This window comes from Schistocerca piceifrons, chromosome 3 (genome assembly GCF_021461385.2).
Source record: "Schistocerca piceifrons isolate TAMUIC-IGC-003096 chromosome 3, iqSchPice1.1, whole genome shotgun sequence".
Taxonomy (NCBI): Eukaryota; Metazoa; Arthropoda; class Insecta; order Orthoptera; family Acrididae; genus Schistocerca; species Schistocerca piceifrons.
Window position 1 is genome coordinate 392,309,784 of NC_060140.1, and position 23,885 is coordinate 392,333,668.

The 23,885-nt window shown below is 42.8% G+C and overlaps 1 protein-coding gene across 1 annotated transcript in view; it reads left to right on the plus strand.

Annotated features, from left to right (window-relative positions):
• Positions 1-23,885, plus strand: part of LOC124788686 (diuretic hormone receptor-like) — a 202,432-nt gene that overhangs the window by 65,668 nt on the left and 112,879 nt on the right. Inside the window, exon 4 of the mRNA XM_047255968.1 lies at positions 7,882-7,975. Coding sequence (XP_047111924.1) covers positions 7,882-7,975 — 94 coding nt within the window. The remainder of the gene's footprint in view (positions 1-7,881; positions 7,976-23,885) is intronic.

Sequence of the window (23,885 nt, forward strand, 5' to 3'; positions counted from 1 at the left end):
TTTTTTTTCTTCTGCCATACAATTCCCCCTTCTCCGATAACATTCCGTTGTAATTTGACATCATTCTTTCTATTGGTGTCATTTCAACAGCGTTTTGAAAGTTTAATTACAGTCACCCTGCACATCCTCAGGTGACACACTGCATGCAGTTCCGTGTTTTATGCTTTATGCTGGAAGAATACCGTGGCAAAAATACGAAGGTGTTTGATCACCGAAGTACAGGGAACCAAATGATATTGTGCTGTAGTACGACACTGGGCGCTCATCCTGGGTGCTCGTGGTTCAGATCCACTTTTAGATTTCCCACAATTCACGTTAATTGCTTCAGGAAAACTGCAAGGCGTTTTTGTTGTAAAGAACTCACCCGGTTACGTCGTCTAGTCTTTCCTAGTCAGAGCATGCGCTCCAAATTTAATGACTTCATTGGAGAAAAACTTGTACAGATTGACGCCTCTAATAAAGATCGTAAGGAATTACCGCGTCCAAGGCATAAATTACCCTCACCTTTTACACAAACGGAAGATGACCCACCTATATACCGCCTAAGTGCAAGATAACAAACCGTAACATTCCATTGTCGTTTTTCTCTCTAATAATCTGTTCTACCTCACAGTGTCTTTACAGCAAGAGGTGGGAATGGATGGCCCTATGGTGGTTGGTGTAATTGTAAAGTTGGTTTCAGGAAGCTGATAGTGCACTACTCTTGGCGGGGTAGCAGTGGAGCGACGGGTGGTTGTATGGGTTCATTTCGACGTATCATGGAACATTATATTAATTTTATTAGTGATTAAAGTACAACAGACTTAGCTTCACTTGGCAATGGCAACGCCCACCAAGATGTTTCCCGTAGACAGTAGTTATGGAGGTGCTGAGGGAAGTAGGCGCCCTGCAGCCTCAGTCAACTTTTGGTGTCACAGAAGAACAATGACGTCAGCGAGGTACGTGCAGTTGCCTGGGCGACGTTCGCCATAACTGGAAATAGCTTCACAGCTAATGGCAGGCTGCACCTGAAGTGCGTGTACCTCGCACGGGAAGACACGTCTGCCGGCCGCTGTGGCCGAGCGATTCTAGGCGCTTCAGTACGGAACCGCGCTGCTGCTACAGTCGCGGGCTCGAATTGTGCCTCGGGCATGGATGTGTGTGATATCCTTAGGTTTGTTAGGTTTAAGTAGTTCTAAGTCTAGGGGACTCATGACCTCGAATGTTAAGTCCCATAGTGCTTACAGCGATCTGAACCATTTGAAGACAGCTCTGATTAGTAGTGGATGGTCCTGGAAACGGCGGCGGACACCACAGTGTGCCCGCACTGCAGTGGTTGACCGAACTTCTGCCAACACCTGACCGCAAACAGCAATTCTTCAGAGTAGAAGGCGGGCAGTGATTGGAAGTAGGCTCGGAGGTGACCCCCACAGCTGGGAAGTGTTAAGCCCACAACCTCGGACTCAGAGCCAACAGTAGGCCTGCAGCATTAGGAATGTCATGTAGATTCATGTCGACTCGTGGACTCGCGTAGATCTCCCCTCGAAGCTTTTGGCTGCCATATTGCATCCATCTGTGGAAAAATGAAGGTTATTTATACGGGATTGTGCGTATTTGTTTTGTAAGGGCATCGATCCACATCGTATGTCTGAACAAAGCCCACAGCAAAGATGTGAAGCAGTGATGTAGTGGCTCTGCTTCTTCGCAGATTTTACAAATCGGCTCTTTCGGCTGGGCGGCGATGTGGTGATTGCTCTGCATCATAGAGGCACTTCCTGTTGTATCAGCAGCCAGCCCCTGATGTAACAGCATCTGTTCGGCTCCGGTCTCACCTGCTTCCTCAACTTCTTGTATTAGCTATGGCAGCATCGCTACGTCATTCAGTCATGCCATTTTTGGCAACACATCATGAACATCATAAATTCTTCATTTTCTCTTCCTTTTGAACTGATGGTAGCCAGTAAGGCCTGGTGATCACCTACCGCTCTTTCTAATATTTCAGTGCAAGGTATTTCTTTTATTGTGTAAGTTGAAGTCTTTGTTGAAAATACGTTAAAATTATAGGGCCTACAGCAAGTAAACTAAATTTAGACTAATAACCACGGGAAAGGCTGTTCTTTAACTAGCGAAAATTTAACAATGCGTTACTATCGGCTGACAATACCAAAGTGAAGGCCTCCTTATAAAATCAGAAACGATGGCTCAGAGCGCCCTGTAAGAATGACACTACCGCTGCTCAAGAACTATTAACACGAAAATGTCAGTTTCTGACGATTTCTGTGACTAAATTGAAAAATAGAACTGTAACTTACAGTGAGGTGACAAAATTCATGGATTACTATCGGACGTATACAGTTGGCAGCAGTATCGCGCACGCACGGTATAAAACAGTGCATTGGTGGAGCTGTAATTTATACTCAGGTCATTCATGTGAAAAGGTTTCTGACGTCATTATGGCCTCTCGACGGGAATTAACAAACTCTGAACGAGGGGCTACACTAATGGAGAATTTAATTTCGGAAATCGTTGGGAAATTCAGTATTCCGAGATCCACAATGTCAAGAGTGTTCCGAGAATACCAAATTTCAGGAATTATCTCTCACCACGTCAACACAGTGGCACACCGCCGTCACTTAATCATCGACCAAAAATGTTGAAATGTGTGTGAATTCCTAAGACACCAAACTGCTGAGTTCATCCAGCCCTAGACTTACGCACTACTTGAACTAACTTATGCTAAGAACAACACACACAAACACCCATGCCCGAGGAAGGACTCGAAACTCCGGCTGGTAGAGCTGCGCAATCCGTTATAAGGCGCCTCAAACAGTGTGGCCACAACGCGCGGCTAACGATTGACAGCAGCGGCTTTTGCGTAGAATGTCAGTGCTAACAGACAAACAACACTGCTTGAAACACCTGCAGAAATCTATGTGGTACGTACAACAAACGTACTAGTTAGGACAAAGCCGCGAAATTTGGGGTAGCAGACGACCGATTCGAGTGCCTTTACTTTCAGCATGAGATCGTGTGCAGCGCCTCTCCTGGGTTCTTCAGCATGTCGGTTTCACCCTACATGACTGGAAAACCGCGGTCTGGTCAGATGAGTCCGAATCTCATTTGGTAAAAGCAGATGGTACAGTAAGTGTGTCATGCAGACCTCACGAGGTCTTGGATTCAAGTTTTGAATGAGCAATTGGGCATGCTGCTTGTGGCTACGTAATGGTGTGGGATGTGGGGTCCTCCATTAAGTTCGACTACTTGGAGACCACTTGCAGCCATTCATGGACTATGTGTTCCCAACAACAATGGATTCTTTATAGACGACAATAGGCCATGTCACCGGTTCACGATTGGTTGACGAATCATTGTTTACAATGATTTGGCCACCCAGCTCGCCCGAAATGTAATATATCGAGCATTTATTGGACCTATCGCGAGGTCTATCCTGCACTGGAAACACTTTAGCAGTTATGGAGTACTGTAGAGGAATCATAACCCAATATATGTGCAAGGGACTTCCATCGACTTGTTGAGTCCATGCCCCTCCAGGTGTTGCACTACACCGGGCTATCGGAGGTCCAACACGATATGACGAGGTATCCCATGACTTCTGTCACAGTGTATAATGAAGGAAGAGAAGAATGATTCGAATAAAAGGAGCGATTTATTAAACATTCTGTATGGAAGTTACTGAGAGCAAGCAACAGCATTTATTTACATAGAACGGTCCTCTCCTCTCACCCGCACCCACTCCATCCCCGCCAAAAAGAGAACTTGTTATTACCAGAAGCGTTCCTGCGATGCTAGCCATAATCATTTAGCAGGAAACTTTGTTAATTAATCGGGACTTTGGTTGTAGGTACCTTAATGACCCAGCAGTTTCCTCGACGCGCCGTTCATTACTCCATTCACCCTCCACCTGCTCGCCGGGCGGCGCTTTCAGCTGATACACTTTGGGCACGGAGTCTGCGAGATCATATCGTCAGCGCTGGCCCTAGGGGGCCATTCTCACTAGGGGTGCGCCCTTTTGCAGGCCAGAAGGAAGCGCGGAGGAGGCTGCAGGCGTGGTCGGGCGGAGGCGGGCAGCACCTGCAAGAGACGCGGAAGGGGTTTTCTCATTAAGGCGGCGGCGGGTGGTGGCGCCGAAAACTCGGGCAATTACTCCGGTGAGCAGCGCTAATCAGCGCTCCTTATCTGGCGACGCGGCCGGCGCGAGTTGTTGGGAAATTAGGTTCCGATTGATTTCCCGACCTTGCCCTCCTGTGCGACCGCGCTGATTACGGCAGGGATGTGCCAGGGTGGCCGGGTGGCGGTGGGCGGTGTGTGCACGGAGTGGGGGTATAGGCAGAGGTTGGAGGCAGAGGTTGGACCCCGCAAAGGCCCTTCTGGCCGGGCGCGGCCCAGCCGCAGCCGCGCGGTTGCCCATTAAGGGCAGCAGACGGGCAGAGCGGACCGCCGAAGACCCCACATCTTAACCACCATGCGAAATTCACCCTCGAGTGCGTCTTTGTTGCTCCTCTGTGATTCTCATCTTTGGGAACTTCACTAATTAGGACGCTCCCTTAGGTGGTAATCTGAATAACACAGTGCGCTGAACCAGCTTATCCGTTACGACAGAAGTCTCGTTGCAATTAAAGTAGACACGAGATTGCATAGTCTTAACTTTAGACGAACGCAGACATTGTCACATGCCCTCTCTCGTTGGAAAACTGCACAGAAGTTTGGAATTAAACTCAGTAATCTTCCTCTTTTACGAAATTTCACATTATTAAATTATTTTGTTCTCAGTTTAGAGACTGTAACAGTTTACTGGTTTGGAGTGAACTAAATTACCATCATAACTATTATTTTCTTACGAAATAACAGGTCAAAAAGTCATATAACTGAATTGATCTCAAGTGACCAGGAATCGCGTTAGGTGCCAATTTGTCGTGTTTCATAACAAGATACCTCACCTGACTATGACTCATAAGAGTCTAAAGCGATAAACGCTTGCTAGGTGCTGGGGTGGAGAAGAGTTTGTACCTCTTTAATTTTGACTAATTTTGCATGAAAACGAGGTATGCTCTCGACCACCTCCTTACCTACCACCTAATTAATTATGCACACAATGGTAACGAACTGAAATGATGGTGGACCCTGCTAGTAGGAAAAATAAGGAGTGCACAAAAAATGGTTCAAATGGCTCTGAGCACTATGGGACTTAACTTCTGAGGTAATCAGTCCCCTAGAACTTAGAACTACTTAAACCTAACTAACCTAAGGACATCACACACATCCATGCCCGAGGCAGGATTCGAACCTTCGACCGTAGCGGTCGCTCGGTTCCAGACTGTAGCGCCTAGAACCGCTCGGCCACACCGACCGGCAAGGAGTTCAGACTCACAATAATTTTAAAAAATCGTAATCTACTTCAGAGCAAAAATAGAGAACTTTATCGTAATAAACAATAGGAAATGGGCTTCTGCATATATCTACGAAATGATATGCTGAATAGAATATTACAATGAGATTTATTATACATCAGAACATAAATGCACATAATTAACGATACAAACAGTAGGTTAAAGGATAGGGTATATTAAAGGATAGGATGTACTAAACTATTATGAGAATAAGAATTGGCTCGAGAACAAGGGGCTCCTACTCGCTGTGATGCAATAGATTGACGATAATGACTGGAGGTCCTAATGAATCAAATATTGATCTCCCAACTATATAGCAGTATCACAATTAGTGATACAAATGAGATCACATGTAGAAACAAGCAAGGTAGACTTGTAACAAAGCGAGCGCGCATGTTGCTGAGGGATTCAGTATAAAATTGATAATGTCCTACAATGTCGGAGCCGCAAAATACTGTACCAATACTGAAATCTGCAGCACGTCATCGGTAGGCAGCGTCCTGATCATGAAGGCGACGACTTCTGCCACGCAGCAATTCTGTGTCAACCTCTGGACTCGAAGGCTGTCCGAGAATTCTAAGTTCTTCCGAGAAAGACCGATCAAGTCGCTAGACTGTCCGACTCTGACGAAGATCAGATCCCGAATCCCCACTGCCCGCGCAACGCAAGAGCGAAGCCAACATTTCTCAACTCCCTACTCTCCTAGAAAACCACGAATCAGCATTCAGCGCTGATTCCAAAATGCCCCCCCCCCCCCTCCATTGTCTCAGAACATAATTAGCGCCAATAGCGACCGTTCCCTCCAATTTCAGCTGAGGGCACTGAACTTGCCATTTGACCGGCTACGAAAACAACCTGCGTAGACCACCGGCTATCCGGCGCCAGACAGTCGCACCCAACAGGGCACGATCCACAAGTATTCTCAGAATCAAGAGGACAATGCAGTCAATCGGTGCCAGGAGTCTTCGTTCCGGACGCGCTGGAATGGTAAAAACATAAACTGCAGCGACACTCAGACGTCTCGCAGGTCGTTTCTCCCTGAAATCAATGGGCGAAACTCGACCGACGTCAGTCGTTCCGCCAGGCGCTTAAACCCATTGTACAAACCCCTCAGAATTCGGGGAAGCGCAGCCCCCAACCGGAAATGCAGTGTGCTGCGTCCTCCGATGCTCACCTTGCACAGGCCACACAGGGAAGTAACCCAACATCCATAGGAATCAAGTGAAAAGTACATTGAGCTCTCAGTACTAATTCATTACAATAACCTTACTCACTCTGTTACCACCACGCAATTAATAAAATTGATGAAAATGGGAGGCGCCATGCAAAAGAGGGCATGGAACCTCTCACGCTTACAACTCATATACCCTGATGTGGGATAAGTCTTGAGTAATATTACGGGGTGTGAAACTCTGCTACAGACCTTCGGTAGTGCTTTCAGATTATGTCACCCTTCGAATCCAGTGGACCGATATCTATCTCGCAATGGTCCAGCATAGCAGTTCCCAATCTGTAGTTTCACCTCTGAGTCCTGCCGCACAATGAATACACCTAAAACACTAGGTGCAATTGCACTAACAGGAACTAATAAAACACGAAGATCGCCATCGCGTCGCGATCCGAAATAAACAAAGTTACACCAAAATAAGTAAAAAATGAACTTTATTACTATACTCAGAGCCCATTTAAACACAATACCTTATGCTAATGATTTAACATCTAACACTAAATTCGCTATGCCACGAACTGATTTTGGGAAGGAAAACCCAATGCAAATCGACCAAACATTGCACCAATGTTTTGCGTCGCTATAGTCACATGGGTCACGAGTGTCAAAAACAAAGTCTGGCGCGCCTCCTGATTATGACGGCCTAGGAACAAATGTGTTGGCAACGGTATCGTCTCCAAACTGGCTCGCAGAATGAGTGTTCGAGCCAGCCAATTAACAACTGGTACTTCCCTCCATACTACCCTAGGTTTTAGTATTATTTTTATAGTAATTGAGACTTTGAAAAGTAATAAACTCCACAGATAACTTGGTGGGAGTCGCATCACCTTTACCTATATGCTTTCAATATTTTATTTGTTGATTATAGTAAACAGCACATACACAATTTAAATCCAGGTCTGTGATTCGTTGATCTCGTTTACCCGACGGACACCAGCTTTCCAGGGGGGCAAGGCAGCATGAAATGTTGCGGCCATTGCACCTGGCATCTTGGCAAGCCACCGGCTTTTATTGGCGCCATCTGACTGTAGAATTCGGTCTAGTCGCCTATGTTTTCGTCCTTTTCCTTGGGACTTTTGTGCTTCTGCATCCACATCAACTATAGCTGGCGTTTTTCTACCGGCATCCATCGATTTCAACGTTTCACAGCACCTGACATTACACTGACTGTCGGCTTATTTGCTTGCTCTGGCCCATTGCAACCTGTAAGCATCCGTTAAAGCTCTGATGGGATAGATGATAACTGTTCATTTATGTGTGTTACAGGGAGCTGAGGTGTTTACGAAATACCATCCACACGAACCTCATGTGCACCTACATTCTAGCGGACTTCATGTGGATACTCACAACCACGCTGCAGGTACGCCAGAAGTTCACTTGAGCGCAAGCAGATATGTGTAGCTCTAAGAATAGAACCTCGTCGTGAAATATGATTAGCGAAGTCAGTGGAATTAACTTTATGTTTCACTATTTTGGATTCGAAGAAAACTAGCTCACATCTAGTAGTTCAAATTATCCTTCTAGGTTTACCGTGTGAGTGCTGCAAAATAACAGACATTCTGCTGCCTGATTGCCGTACAAAGATCTTGATGGCTTCAGTAATTGTTGCATGCTAATGAAAATTTCGGTAATTATTGTATTTATGTTTGGTGTGTCTCTTCCGGTAATTATTTCTCAAAGTTTTTGGTTAGGAGTGATTTGTTACTATCATATCCCGGTTTCGGAAGACTTTCCGGCATTGTCAGATGTCCAGTTTCCATGATTCCCTATCGTCCCACCAATATTATCTTAAATCTCTTGATATCTGCTTTTACAGATCCCTCTACCCAAATTTTTCTTACTTGACCTTCAACATTTTCTGCGGTTCGATGACACCCGCAGCTTAGTCGCCTTAGGTAACCTGGATCCATCCATCGGCTGGACATGAGCTTATCATAGTAATGGCTTATATTCGATATCAGTAGTCAATGTTTCTTCTATATCCATGTGGGAGTTTTTTAGGTCAGAAGAACCATCACTTGCCTGCAAGATCGAAGATACATCTGCCACAATGTTCTCAGAGAATACTTGTCCTTGCAGATCGGATGTAGAAACGATTAATATTATTTTAGTAAACAGCATGAAAGGGACACCGCCTTGTCGGAGACATTTTCAGTGCCAGCCGGGAGGGTTTATGTGCTCCGTCGGAGCCAAGGGATGTGCCGGCGGTAGCGTAGCTATCCCGACGATCACCCAAGCTGGAGTGGTCTTTACAGAGGTGCCAGATAAAGTGTTTCACAAGGCAAAGCAGGAGGCCTTTGGAAGCACGGTCAAGCCAGTTTCCCTACAGAAATAAACCTGATACAATTTCTATCTGACCAAATATCTTCGAGGATAAGAAGATATCCTATACCAAATACCAGGAGGCTACTTGGAGATGGATCATGGAGTTGATGTTAGGAGACGCTGTTGCCCTTGGGGCATACAGGGGATGGTCCCAAAAGTCGGTCCCAAGACCCAAGAGGAGCACTTACGTACAGAACATGAAGTTTTATTTTTTTCAAACTTCATCCTAGAAGGCTTTACGCATGGACATCACCCACTGATAGCGAAGAGAAGAACATCAGAAATCAGAATGATTTTATTCCATGAAGCTTCTCGTATTGAGAATTGAGGAGCGCTCTGTATGTCCTTTAAATAAATTTTTTATAGCAGAAAACGAGTTCGAAACTACATTTTATTGACTGGTTCCACAAATACAAAGAGATTTTCTCATCTTGAAAACCTTTTCGGGTTGTACGTCGTCTTCAACTGTGCGTTCGTTACTTAAGCCATATTAATATTTTTATAGGAGTACATTTCCCATTTTCGATGATCTTGTGTGGAACGCGAAATATAAAAGTTTCTTAATATCTGAAGATGACAGTTGTATCTGTAGGAATCGGTCGATAAAAAATTGTTATGAAAGAGAACTGAGCTACAAAAGAAATTTCTTTAATGATTTTTACCGGTGAAACAAGAACTAAGAAAATATGTGGAATCCATTAAAACATATCCTGATGCCAATATCAGTAATGACTATAGCCCTTAAGTAATTGAATTAAATGAATCATCTTAAGAACACTAGAAGGGGCATATAGACTTAAGGAATTAGAAAGTTCTGAAGTGAGAACAAATGTTGGTAATGTTCTTGAGGAAAAAATTAAATCAATAGAAGAGTCTTGGCCTACAGAAGTAGATACCCATGGAACTATTTTAAAGACAGCATCTCAGCTCCAGGAAAATTGCATTGCCCATAAAGTACAAAAAACTGCACGGAGACATAAGCAGAAGATGCAGAGAAGTGAGGGAATTATGGGCTTTTTTTTTGTATTTTTTTTTTTTTTTTTTTTTTTTTTTTTTTTGTCATCGGTCTACTGACTGGTTTGATGCGGCCCGCAACGAATTCCTTTCCTGTGTCCTGTGCCAAACTCTTCATCTCAGAGTAGCACTTGTAACCTACGTCCTGAATTATTTGCTTGAAGTATTCCAATCTCTGTCTTCCTCTATAGTTTTTGCCCTCTACAGCTCCCTCTAGTACCATGGAAGTCATTCCCTCATGTCTTAGCAGATGTCCTATCATCCTGTCCCTTCTCCTTATCAGTGTTTTCCACATATTCCTTTCATCTCAGATTTCCTTACCTTATCAATCCACATAATTTTCAACATTCGTCTATAGCACCACATCTCAAATGCTTCGATTCTCTTCTGTTCCCACAGTCCATGTTTCACTACCATACAATGCTGTAGTCCAGACGTACATCCTCAGAAATTTCTTCCTCAAATTAAGGCCGGTATTTAATATTAGTAGACTTCTCTTGGCCAGAAATGCATTTTTTGCCATAGCGAGTCTGCTTTTGATGTCCTCCTTGCTCCGTCCGTCATTGGTTATTTTACTGCCCAGGTAGCAGAATTCCTTAACTTCATTGGCTTCGTGACCATCAATCCTGATGTTAAGTTTCTCGCTGTTCTCATTTCTACTACTTCCTCATTACCTTCGTCTTTCTGCGATTTACTCTCAAACCATACTGTGTACTCATTAGACTGTTCATTCCGTTCAGCAGATCATTTAATTCTTCTTCACTTTCGCTCAGGATAGCAATGTCATCAGCGAATCGTATCATTGATATCCTTTCACCTTGTATTTTAATTCCACTCCTGAACCTTTCTTTTATTTCCATCATTGCTTCCTCGATGTACAGATTGAAGAGTAGGGGCGAAAGGCTACAGCCTTGTCTTACACCCTTCTTAATACGAGCACTTCGTTCTTGATCGTCCACTCTTATTATTCCCCCTTCGTTGTTGTACATATGACCCGTCTCTCCCTATAGCTTACCCCTACCTTTTTCAGAATCTCGAACAGCTTGCACCATTTTATATTGTCGAACGCTTTTTCCAAGTCGACAAATCCTATGAAAGTGTCTTGATATTTCTTTAGCCTTGCTTCCATTATTAGCCGTAACGTCAGAATTGCCTCTCTCGTCCCTTTACTTTTCCTAAAGCCAAACTGATCGTCACCTAGCGCACTCTCAATTTTCTTTTCCATTCTTCTGTATATTATTGTTGTAAGCAGCTTCGATGCATGAGCTGTTAAACTGATTGTGCGATAATTCTCGCACTTGTCAGCTCTTGCCGTCTTCGGAATTGTGTGTATGATGCTTTTCCGAAAGTCAGATGGTATGTCGCCAGACTCATATATTATACACACCAATGTGAATAGTCGTTTTGTTGCCACTTCCCCCAATAATTTTAGAAATTCTGATGGAATGTTATCTATCCCTTCTGCCTTATTTGACCGTAAGTCCTCCAAAGCTCTTTTAAATTCCGATTCTAATACTGGATCCCCTATCTCTTCTAAATCGGACTCCTGTTTCTTCTTCTATCACATCAGACAAATCTTCACCCTCATAGAGGCTTTCAATATATTCTTTCCACCTATCTGCTCTCTCCTCTGCATTTAACAGTGGAATTCCCGTTGCACTCTTAATGTTACCACCGTTGCTTTTAATGTTACCAAAGGTTGTTTTGACTTTCCTGTATGCTGAGTCTGTTCTTCCGACAATCATATCTTTTTCGATGTCTTCACATTTTTCCCGCAGCCATTTCGTCTTAGCTTCCCTGCACTTCCTATTTATTTCATACCTCAGCGACTTGTATTTCTGTAATCCTGATTTTCCCGGAACATGTTTGTACTTCCTCCATTCGTCAGTCAACTGAAGTATTTCTTCTGTTACCCATGGTTTCCCCGCAGTTACCTACTTTGTACCTATGTTTTCCTTCCCAACTTCTGTGATGGCCCTTTTTAGAGATGTCCATTCCTCTTCAACTGTACTGCCTACTGCGCTATTCCTTATTGCTGTATCTATAACGTTAGAGAACTTCAAACGTATCTCGTCATTTCTTAGTACTTGCGTATCCCACTTCTTTGCGTATTGATTCTTCCTGACTAATGTCTTGAACTTTAGCCTACTCTTCATCACTACTATATTGTGATCTGAGTCTGTACCCGCTCCTGGGTACGCCTTACAATCCAGTATCTGATTTCGGAATCTCTGTCTGACCATGATGTAATCTAATTGAAATCTTCCCGTATCACCCGGCCTTTTCCAAGTATACATCTACATCTACATCTATACTCCGCAAGCCACCTTACGGTGTGTGGCGGAAGGTACTTATTGTACCACTATCTGATCCCCCCTTCCCTGTTCCATTCACGAATTGTGCGTGGGAAGAACGACTGCTTGTAAGTCTCCGTATTTGCTCTAATTTCTCGGATCTTTTCGTTGTGATCATTACGCGAGATATATGTGGGCGGTAGTAATATGTTGCCCATCTCTTCCCGGAATGTGCTCTCTCGTAATTTCGATAATAAACCTCTCCGTATTGCGTAACGCCTTTCTTGAAGTGTCCGCCACTGGAGCTTGTTCAGCATCTCCGTAACGCTCTCGCGCTGACTAAATGTCCCCATGACGAATCGCGCTGCTTTTCGCTGGATCATGTCTATCTCTTCTATTAATCCAACCTGGTAAGGGTCCCATACTGATGAGCAATACTCAAGAATCGGACGAACAAGCGTTTTGTAAGCTACTTCTTTCGTCGATGAGTCACACTTTCTTAGAATTCTTCCTATGAATCTCAACCTGGCGCCTGCTTTTCCCACTATTTGTTTGATGTGATCATTCCACTTCAGATCGCTCCGGATAGTAACTCCTAAGTATTTTACGGTCGTTACCGCTTCCAATGATTTACCACCTATGGCATAATCGTACTGGAATGGATTTCTGCCCCTATGTATGCGCATTATATTACATTTATCTACGTTTAGGGAAAGCTGCCAGCTGTCGCACCATGCATTAATCCTCTGCAGGTCCTCCTGGAGTACGTACGAGTCTTCTGATGTTGCTACTTTCTTGTAGACAACCGTGTCATCTGCAAATAGCCTCACGGAGCTACCGATGTTGTCAACTAAGTCATTTATGTATATTGTAAACAATAAAGGTCCTATCACGCTTCCCTGCGGTACTCCCGAAATTACCTCTACATCTGCAGATTTTGAACCGTTAAGAATGACATGTTGTGTTCTTTCTTCTAGGAAATCCTGAATCCAATCACAAACCTGGTCCGATATTCCGTAAGCTCGTATTTTTTTTTTTTTTTTCACTAAACGTAAGTGCGGAACCGTATCAAATGCCTTCCTGAAGTCCAGGAATACGGCATCAATCTGCTCGCCAGTGTCTACGGCACTGTGAATTTCTTGGGCAAATAGGGCGAGCTGAGTTTCACATGATCTCTGTTTGCGGAATCCATGTTGGTTATGATGAAGGAGATTTGTATTATCTAAGAACGTCATAATACGAGAACACAAAACATGTTCCATTATTCTACAACAGATTGACGTAAGCAAAATAGGCCTATAATTATTCGCATCTGATTTATGACCCTTCTTGAAAATGGGAACGACCTGCGCTTTCTTCCAGTCGCTAGGTACTTTACGTTCTTCCAGCGATCTACGATAAATTGCTGATAGAAAGGGGGCAAGTTCTTTAGCATAATCACTGTAGAATCTTAAGGGTATCTCGTCTGGTCCGGATGCTTTTCCGCTACTAAGTGATAGCAGTTGTTTTTCAATTCCGATATCGTTTATTTCAATATTTTCCATTTTGGCGTCCGTGCGACGGCTGAAGTCAGGGACCGTGTTACGATTTTCCGCAGTGAAACAGTTTCAGAACACTGAATTCAGTATTTCTGCCTTTCTTCGGTCGTCCTCTGTTTCGGTGCCATCGTGGTCAACGAGTGACTGAATAGGGGACTTAGATCCGCTTACCGATTTTACACATGACCAAAGCTTTTTAGGGTTCTTGTTTAGATTGTTTGCCAATGTTTTATGTTCGAATTCGTTGAATGCTTCTCTCATTGCTCTCTTTACGCTCTTTTTCGCTTCGTTCAGCTTTTCCTTATCAGCTATGATTCGACTACTCTTAAACCTGTGATGAAGCTTTCTTTGTTTCCGTAGTACCTTTCGTACATGATTGTTATACCACGGTGGATCTTTCCCCTCGCTTTGGACCTTAGTCGGTACGAACTTATCTAAGGCGTACTGGACGATGTTTCTGAAATTTTTCCATTTTTGTTCCACATCCTCTTCCTCAGAAATGAACGTTTGATGGTGGTCACTCAGATATTCTGCGATTTGTGCCCAATCACTCTTGTTAAGCAAATATATTTTCCTTCCTTTCTTGGCATTTCTTATTACACTTGTAGTCATTGATGCAACCACTGACTTATGATCACTGATACCCTCTTCTACATTCACGGAGTCGAAAAGTTCCGGTCTATTTGTTGCTATGAGGTCTAAAACGTTAGCTTCACGAGTTGGTTCTCTAACTATCTGCTCGAAGTAATTCTCGGACAAGGCAGTCAGGATAATGTCACAAGAGTCTCTGTCCCTGGCTCCTGTTCTGATTGTGTGACTATCCCATTCTATACCTGGTAGATTGAAGTCTCCCCTTATTACAATAGTATGATCACGAAACTTCTTCACGACGTTCTGCAGGTTCTCTCTGAGGCGCTCAACTATTACGGTTGCTGATGCAGGTGGTCTATAGAAGCATCCGACTATCATATCTGACCCACGTTTGATACTTAACCCAGATTATTTCACATTCGCATTCGCTAATAACTTCACTGGATATTATTGAATTCTTTACTGCTATAAATACTCCTCCACCATTGGCGTTTATCCTATCCTTGCGGTATATATTCCATTCTGTGTCTAGGATTTCGTTACTGTTCACTTCCGGTTTTAACCAACTTTCCGTTCCTAATACTATATGCGCACTATTTCCTTCAATAAGAGATACTAATTCAGGAACCTTGCCCTGGATACTCCTGCAGTTTACCAATATTACGTTAACTTTTCCTGTTTTTGGTCTCTGAGGACGGACGTTCTTTATCAACGATGATAATGTCCTCTCTGGTAAGCCGTCAGGTATTTTATCGTTTCGCCCAAGGGGGGGGGGGGGTCCCTCTAACCTAAAAAACCCCCGTGTGCACGCCACACATACTCTGCTACCCTAGTAGCTGCTTCCGGTGTGTAGTGCACGCCTGACCTGTCTAGGGGGGCCCTACAGTTCTCCACCCAATAACGGAGGTCGATGAATTTGCAACCATTATAGTCGCAGAGTCGTCTGAGCCTCTGGTTTAGACCCTCCACACGGCTCCAAACCAGAGGACCGCGATCGACTCTGGGCACTATGCTGCAGATATTAAGCTCAGCTTGCACTCCGCGTGCGATGCTGGTTGTCTTCACCAAATCAGCCAGCCGCCGGAAGGAACCAAGGATGGCCTCAGAACCCTTGTGATTCTTGAACAGGGTATTCACTATTACTAGATGAAACTTGTTACAGAACTCAATTAGTCTTTCTCCTCTTTCATTCCTTGTCAAAAGGCCATATTCTCCTGTAGCCTTTTCTTCTACTCCTTCCCCTACAACTGCATTCCAGTCGCCCATGACTATTAGATTTTCGTCCTCCTTTACATACTGCATTACCCTTTCAATATCCTCATACACTTTCTCTATTTGTTCATCTTCAGCTTGCGACGTCGGCATGTATACCTGAACTATCGTTGTCGATCTTGGTCTGCTGTCGATTCTGATTAGAACAACCCGGTCACTGAACTGTTCACAGTAACACACCCTCTGCCCTACCTTCCTATTCATAACTAATCCTACACCTGTTATACCATTTTCTGCTGCTGTTGATATTACCCGATACTCATCTGACCAGAAATCCTTGTCTTCCTTCCACTTCACTTCACTGACCCCTACTATATCTAGATTGAGCCTTTGCATTTCCCTTTTCAGATTTTCTAGTTTCCCTACCACGTTCAAGCTTCTGACATTTCGCGCCCCGACTCGTAGAACGTTATCCTTTCGTTGATTATTCAATCTTTTTCTCATGGTAACCTCCCCCTTGGCAGTCCCCTCCCGGAGATACGAATGGGGGACTATTCCGGAATCTTTGGCCAATGGAGAGATCATCATGACACTTCTTCAATTACAGGCCACATGTCCTGTGGATACACCTTAGGTGTCTTTAATGCAGTGGTTTCCATTGCCTTCTGCATCCTCATGTCGTTGATCATCGCTGATTCTTCCGCCCTTAGGGGCAATTTCCCACCCCTAGGACAAGAGAGTGCCCTGAACCTCTATCCGCTCCACCGCCCTCTTTGACAAGGCCGTTGGCAGAATGAGGCTGACTTCTTATGCCGGAAGTCTTCGGCCGCCAATGCTGATTATTTATCAAAATTTAGGCAGTGTCGGGGATCGAACCCGGGACCGAAGACGTTTTTTGGTTATGAATCAAAGACCACGGTTACATTCGACATTATGGGCTACTGAGAAATATAATGAAACTGAGGTACGTCAGGAGAAACAAATTGAGCACATGGCTATCGAGAAACAGCTACGATTGGATGGCAGCTGACCTCAACCAATCGACTAGCTAGAAAGTGAGTCACAAAGTAATTTTAATCAGGATATAGTATCGTCCTGTGGCAGTTTTCGGTGAGCACAACTCTCATCAGTACGCCAGAATTGTGGTGTCAGCGCAATTTACGCTTCGCGGTCTGTTCGTGATGTGGACGTCCACAGGCCCGGTGTCTGTATGCACAAATCGTCACATACCTTTAAAATTAAATGGGAATGACAGAAGAGAGCGTTCTGAAATCTCAAAATCTATTATGCAGTTGCATGGTCGACGGTTACTGTAAACTTGATATGAATTGACCTTATAGTACCATGCAGACAGAATTTAGCAATAAAAGAACAGTAAATTAAAACGATCGGAAGATGATAATCATTGTTGTGTACATGAAGAAGCACTTTGTGTTAAATTAGCATCTATGGAGAACGTGAATAGCAATATATCTGAAGTCGTACGCAGTTACAACACCTTTCGTTGGAACTGAACGCAGAGTTTGGATACTTTATATTACTGAAAAGTTCGCTGCTTAAGACAATGGGAGTGCCAGAAATAATTTTTTAATTTAAGACCCCTATTGTGGAATTTATGAAGGAAAATGAAGTGTAGAAACGTGATTTAGAAAATTCGGAAGGGACATCTCATTTATTTCAACAGATCTCCGCGAAAGCCTGAAGAATTGCTTTAGTTACTGAAATTTCGGTCATGCTTTAAGATGGTATACAGCTTTGGTGTAGCAACGTCAATCCGTTCAAAGTGACCATCTTGCCAGTGGCTTCTGGCCACTATGTGTAGGGGAAAACGTAAAGGCAGTGGTCGAAAGATGGGTTCCACAGAGATACTTAGAGCAAGCTATTACAAAAGTGACCTAGAAGCAGGAAACAAAAAAAAGAGAAGAAAAGAAAAAAGAAGGAATAACGGAAAGCGTCCGAAGAGCAGAAAAGCAGTAAAAAGAAGAGTGCGAAGAGCAGGAAACCAAGCTTAGAATTCTTTTTGATGACAACGATGAAGACACTTTGGACTACGAAGAAAAATTTCAAATTTAAAGCCTGAAGTGCAATGGATCAATTACCAACTATACTCCCTCTGCGCTCATGATCTCTGTACAGGAGTTCAGGAACACAATTTGGCTTTTATTGATAAGAAGTGTAAGTCGAACGACGTTTCGAAACTATATATATTTATTTCTTTGATAAAACAGTTCTTTAATCTGTTATTTTTGAGATTAGATCTAAGAGGATTTTTTCGCACTCACGTGAGGTAAAATACTCGTTTTGGCATATTGTGGAAATTCAGTTGTTTGAAGTACTCAGTTTGATCCTAAAGATATGGGTTGACAACTACACAGAAGATTACAGCAACCAGCCACTTTTTACAATGCTAGTTATTTCTTTAAATAGCGCCGTTACCGGTTTCGAACCGCCAGGTTCATCTTCAGACGGCTAGTTCACGTTTTAGATTAGATTTCGCTTTTATTTCCCCACCTAACGAAATTTCCTTCGGGTAATGGTATCCTACAACCAAAACAAGATGTGAGACAACCTCTTTTTAGCTGTAACTGTGCTTCATGACAATTTTAAGTGGTGTACACAAATTGTTATTATTAAAGGGAAGATGTGTCGGTGACTTACGATGAAGACTCCGAGCAATTAGGTTCCATTGCAGGTTTCTCATCATCTTGCAGCAGCGAAAACAGTATAATGCACTTTTTGTGTATATACAGGGTGGTCCATTGACCGTGACCGAGCCAAATATCTCATGAAATAAGCGTCAAACGATAAATCTACAAAGAAGGTTACTTGTCTAGCTTTAAGGGGAAAATAGAGGGCGCTACGGTTGGCCCGCTAGATGGCGCTGCCATGGGTCAAACGGATATCAAATGCGTTTTTTAAAAATAGGAACCACCATTTTTATTACATATTCGTGTAGTACGTAAAGAAATATGAGTGTTTTAGTTGGACCCCTTTTTTCGCTTTCTGATAGATGGCGCTGTAACAGTCACAAACATATGGCTCACAATTTTAGACGAACAGTTGGTAACAGGTAGGTTTCTTAAATTAAAATACGGAACGTAGGTATGTTTGAACATTTTATTTCGGTTGTTCCAATGTGATACATGTACCTTTGTGAACTTATCATTTCTGATTAGCTATAAATACCACATTAGTGCAATAAATGCTCAAAATAATGTCCGCCAACATCAATGCATTTGGCAATACGTATAACGACATTCCTCTCAACAGCGAGTAGTTCGCCTTCCGTAATGTTCGCACATGCATTGACATTGCGCTGACGCATGTTGTCAGGCGTTGTCGGTGGATCACGATAGCAAATATCCTTAAACTTTCCCCACAGAAAGAAATCCGGGGACGTCAGATCCGGTGAACGTGCGGGCCATGCAGTTCAATATCGCTTCAACCGCACGCGAGCTATGTGCCGGACATACATCATGTTGGAAGTACATCGCCATTCTGTCATGCAGTGAAACATCTTGTAGTAACATCGGTAGAACATTACGTAGGAAATCAGCACACATTGCACCATTTAGATTGCCATCGCTAAAATGGGGTGCCAATTATCCTTCCTCTCATAATACCGCTCCATACATTAGCCCGCCAAGGTCGCTGATGTCCCACTTATCACAGCCATTGTGGATTTTCCGTTGCCCAGTAGTGCATATTATGGCGGTTTACGTTACCGCTGTTGGTGAATGACGCCTCGTCGCTAAATAGAACGCGTGCAAAAAATCTGCCATCGTCCCGTAATTTCTCTTGTGCCCAGTGGCAGAACTGTACACTACGTTCAAAGTTGTCGCCATGGAATTCCTGGTGCGTGGAAGTGTGGTACGGCTGCGATCGATGTTTATGTAGCATTCTCAACACCGATGCTTTTGAGATTCCCGATTCTCGCGCAATCTGTCTGCTACTGATGTGCGGATTAGCCACGACACCAGCCAAAACACCAACTTGGGCATCATCATTTGTTGCAGGTCGTGGTTGACGTTTCACATGTGGCTAAACACTTCCTATTTCTTTAAATAACGTAACTATTCGGCGAACGGTCCGGACACTGGGATGATGTCGGCCAGGATACCGAGCAGTATACATAGCACACGCCCGTTGGGCGTTTTGATCACAATAGCCATATATCAACTCGATATCGACCTTTTCCGCAATTGGTAAACGGTCCATTTTAACACGGATAATGTATCACGAAGCAAATACCGTCCGCACTGGCAGAGTGTTACGTGATACCACGTACTTATACGTTTGTGACTATTGCAGCGCCATCTATCACAAAGCGAAAAAAGTGGTCCAACGAAAACATTTATATTTCTTTACGTTCTACACGTATATGTTATAATAATGGGGGTTCCTATTTAAAAAAACGCAGTTGATATCAGTTTGACATATGGCAGCGCCATCTAGCGGGCCAACCATAGCGCCATCAGATTTCCCGCTTCATGCTAGACGAGTTTCTTTCTATGTAGTTTTATCGTTTGATGCTTATTTCGTGAGATATTTGGCCCAGTCACTATCATTTTCACTATCACTTTCACACTATGAAGTTTCATCACATAGAGGTATGTATACAAAGATGGCGATATTACAACCATAACAAAACCAAAGACTTCCACTCTCAGAGCTATTTCATTATGTACATGTATGTGACAGTAGAAATTTACAAATTGCTAATTTTACATTACTTACCACTTACATTGAAAGAGAACTGATAAAATTAAGATAAACAAATAAAGCAGTCAGTTTTAAAGTGTTACTGCAGTGATATTACGTAAATATTATGGTATACAGTGAAACAAAAGTAAACGGTATGGGCCAGATGTACGTAAGTAAATATTACAACTGTACATGTATTATGGCATACGTGAAACCACAGTAGGTGTGTTGGGATGGATGTGAACATATAAATATTACAACAGTGGACTTTTTGCTTTAGTTTAAATTGGAATGTAGATGAATGAAATTTTGAAGAAAGGCTGCATTGGCTAACTCTATTTGTTCATTGAGGAGACTTTCTGGTGATTTGCTTTGATGTACATACATTTCAATCTCATTTCATTTCCTCAAGCAAATTCTTAAGGCTACCTTTCTCAGCATGGCGCAATACTTGTACATGGTCTTCAATGTTCTTTATCCCATGACTGTTAGTAGTTGTGTGCAAGGCAGATGTGGATTTTGAAATGTTGTTCACACGTATGGCATCTATATTCTCTTTAAACTATGTCTTAATGCTTCTTCCAGTTTGTCCTATATAGTAAGTGAGGTAACTTTGACAGCTGAGCTTGTATACGCCAGATTTTGTGTGTGTGTGTGTGTGGGGGGGGGGGGCTGTTATTCGTTAAGTTGTGAAGTGCTAATTGCTAGAGTTTGTTGTTTGTGTGGAAACTAATTTTAATGTTTGTGTTTCAAATAGGTTACATATTTTATAGGATACGCTCCCTAGGGAAGATAGTGCAATATATTTTCTGCTATTTTCTACTGTGTCTTGTGTAAGTAGCATGTTTGTCTGGTATGCATCTTTGTAGGTGAATGGTTTTTGGTTTTTTGTGATTCATTGTTTGAAGCTATGGTTTTAATGATACTGATTTCTTTTTCTTTTTTAACTGGTTCAAGTGGAATTTTGTGTAGGTGGTTCAGCGTGGATCTAAAATATGCCAGCTTATGCTGATCTGGATAACAAGATGAGCTGTTGATACATATGTCAGTGAATGTTGGTTTTCTATAAATCTCAAAAGCGTGCTTATGGTTTTTGCTGGGGAATTTTACTTCTAAGAAATTGATGCTGTTGTTGTTCTGATGTTCAATACTAAGGTTGATGTTTCTGTGCATGCTACTCAGATTTTTGCTAATGTGTCTAATTCCTCATTGGTGACATCAAAAAGTATAATTTTATCATCAACACATCTTTTGTAGTAGATGACTTTTCTGGTGATGTGACTGTTAGCTTCAAAAAGTGATTTATGTAAATATCTGCTAACATCGTAGCTAGACTCTACCCATTGCCGACCCACCTTTCTGTTTTTATATTTTTTTATTGAAACTGACGTAATTCCAAGACAGTACCAAGGTGAGTAACTCAACGAGCTCACAGATCTCTGCCACGGTTAGTTTCTTATGTTTCAGTAGATCGTTTCTGAGTACGTTTATGGTATCCTCTATAGGGGCGTTAGTATAAAAGTTTACAATGTCAAGTGATGTAAATGTGTCTGTTGGTGGAATGTAAACATCTATAATTTTGACAATAAGTTCGTATGTGTTGTTAGCTGAGAACTTTTTTTAAATGTATGATAGGTATTAAGCAGATCAAGCAGTTTTTATTTACCCTACATGAAGAACAGTTCCTAAAGTTCATGATTGGTCTGATAGGACAGTTATTCTTGTGGGTCTCAGGCGGTGACCGGAGCCGAGGTGCAGTAGGGTTAATGGAAATGCAGTCACGCACGTCTCAATTAGTTATCAGAAAGTTACAATTCTTAAGTGTTTTCCTAATTTTTGTCTGAAATTTAGAAGTAGGATCGGAATCTACTTCAGTTATGTTGTTAATATTGAAGAATAGCATGGGTTTGTCAACATAATCTTTTTCACACATTATCACTGCGCAATTACTTATATTAGCTTTCATTATTGAAGCTTTATTCTTAGATAGTTTGGAACGTTTGGAACGTTTAGATCACTGTTTCTGCGTGAACTGTTGTTTTTGAGGTGTATTGTTATTATGTTATTGGCATTGAAGGCCAGAACATTGACTTCCGTGGAATTTAATTTAGCAGCATCACATGCACGTTTAGTAGATGCAGTAAGGCTCTTCAAGTTATTGGCATTAATTCTTGGCTCTACGTTATGCTTTAGACCTTTGTTTATGAGAGTAAGTTCATTGTTTGAAAAACTGATGTTAGTTGAGTTAATAGTTCTTTCATGAAACTGATGTAAGCTATCATATGAGTTTTGGAGGGGAGGTTCGCATTCTTCATTTTCAAAATATCTAGTTTTTTTCTTATGCCTACAGAATACTTTCTGCTGTTCTTTTTCAGTAATGTTCTCTGTGTTTTGTAAGATGTAGGAGGATTGAAGGCTGGAGAGGCAATTTCCAAGTTGCAAGTGTAGACTGTACTCCTGCAGTTAAAAAGACGTTGTCTCACGTCTTGTTTTGGTTGTAGGCCATCACCACCCGAAGCAAATTTCGTCAGATGGGGAAACAAAAGGCGAAATCTAATGTAAAACGTGAACTAGCCGTCTGAAGATGAACTTGGCGGTTCGGAACCGGTAACGACGCTGTTTAAATAAATAAACAGCATTGTAAAATGTGGCTGGTTGCTGTAATCTTCTGTGTAGGAGTCAACCCATATTCTATACATAGCCGCAGGCTCAAAATAACAGTTATAGACAAAATAGCGTGATCCTAAAGAGCTTAAACTATTCTACAGTGAGGCGACAAAAGTGATTGGATGCCTCGTAATATCGTGTCGGACCTAAATTTCCGCCGCGTACTGTAGCATCTAGATATGGCATGGACTCATCAAATCGATGGAAGACCCCTGCAGAAATAATTGAGCCAAGCTGCCTCTATAGGCATTCATAATTGCGTCAGTGTGTTGCAGGGTATTGCAGGGATTTCTGCGCGAATTGATCTCTCGATTATGCCTCATAAATGCTCAACGAAATTCATGTCGGGCAATCTAGATGGCCAAAACTTTTGCTCAAATTCTCCAGACTGTTCTTCAAACGAATCGCTAACACTTGCGTTCCGGTGACATGGCGCATTGTCATCCATAAAAATTACTTAGTTGTTTGGTAACATGAAGTCCAAGAAAGGCTACAAATGGCCTCCAAGTAGCCGAACATAACCATTTGCACTCAATGATCGGTTCAGTTGGACCAGAGGATGCAGTCCATTCCATGTAAACACAGTACACACCATTATGGAGCCACCACCAGCTCGTACAGTGCCTTGTTGACAACGTGGTGCATGGCTTTGTATGGTCTGCGCGCCACTCGAAACTGCACCATCAGCTCTCACCAACTAAAATCGGGACTCATATGACCAGGCAACGGTTTCCGGTCGTGTAGGGCCCAACCGACATGGTTACGAGCCCAGGAGAGGCACTGCGGGCCATGTCGTGTGTTAGCAAAACCTGTCGCATCGGCTGACTGCTGTCATAGCCCTTCAACTCCAAATTTCGCCCCTCTGTCCAAACGGATACGTTCGTCATACGTGCGACACCGATTTCCGCGGCTGTTTCACGCAATG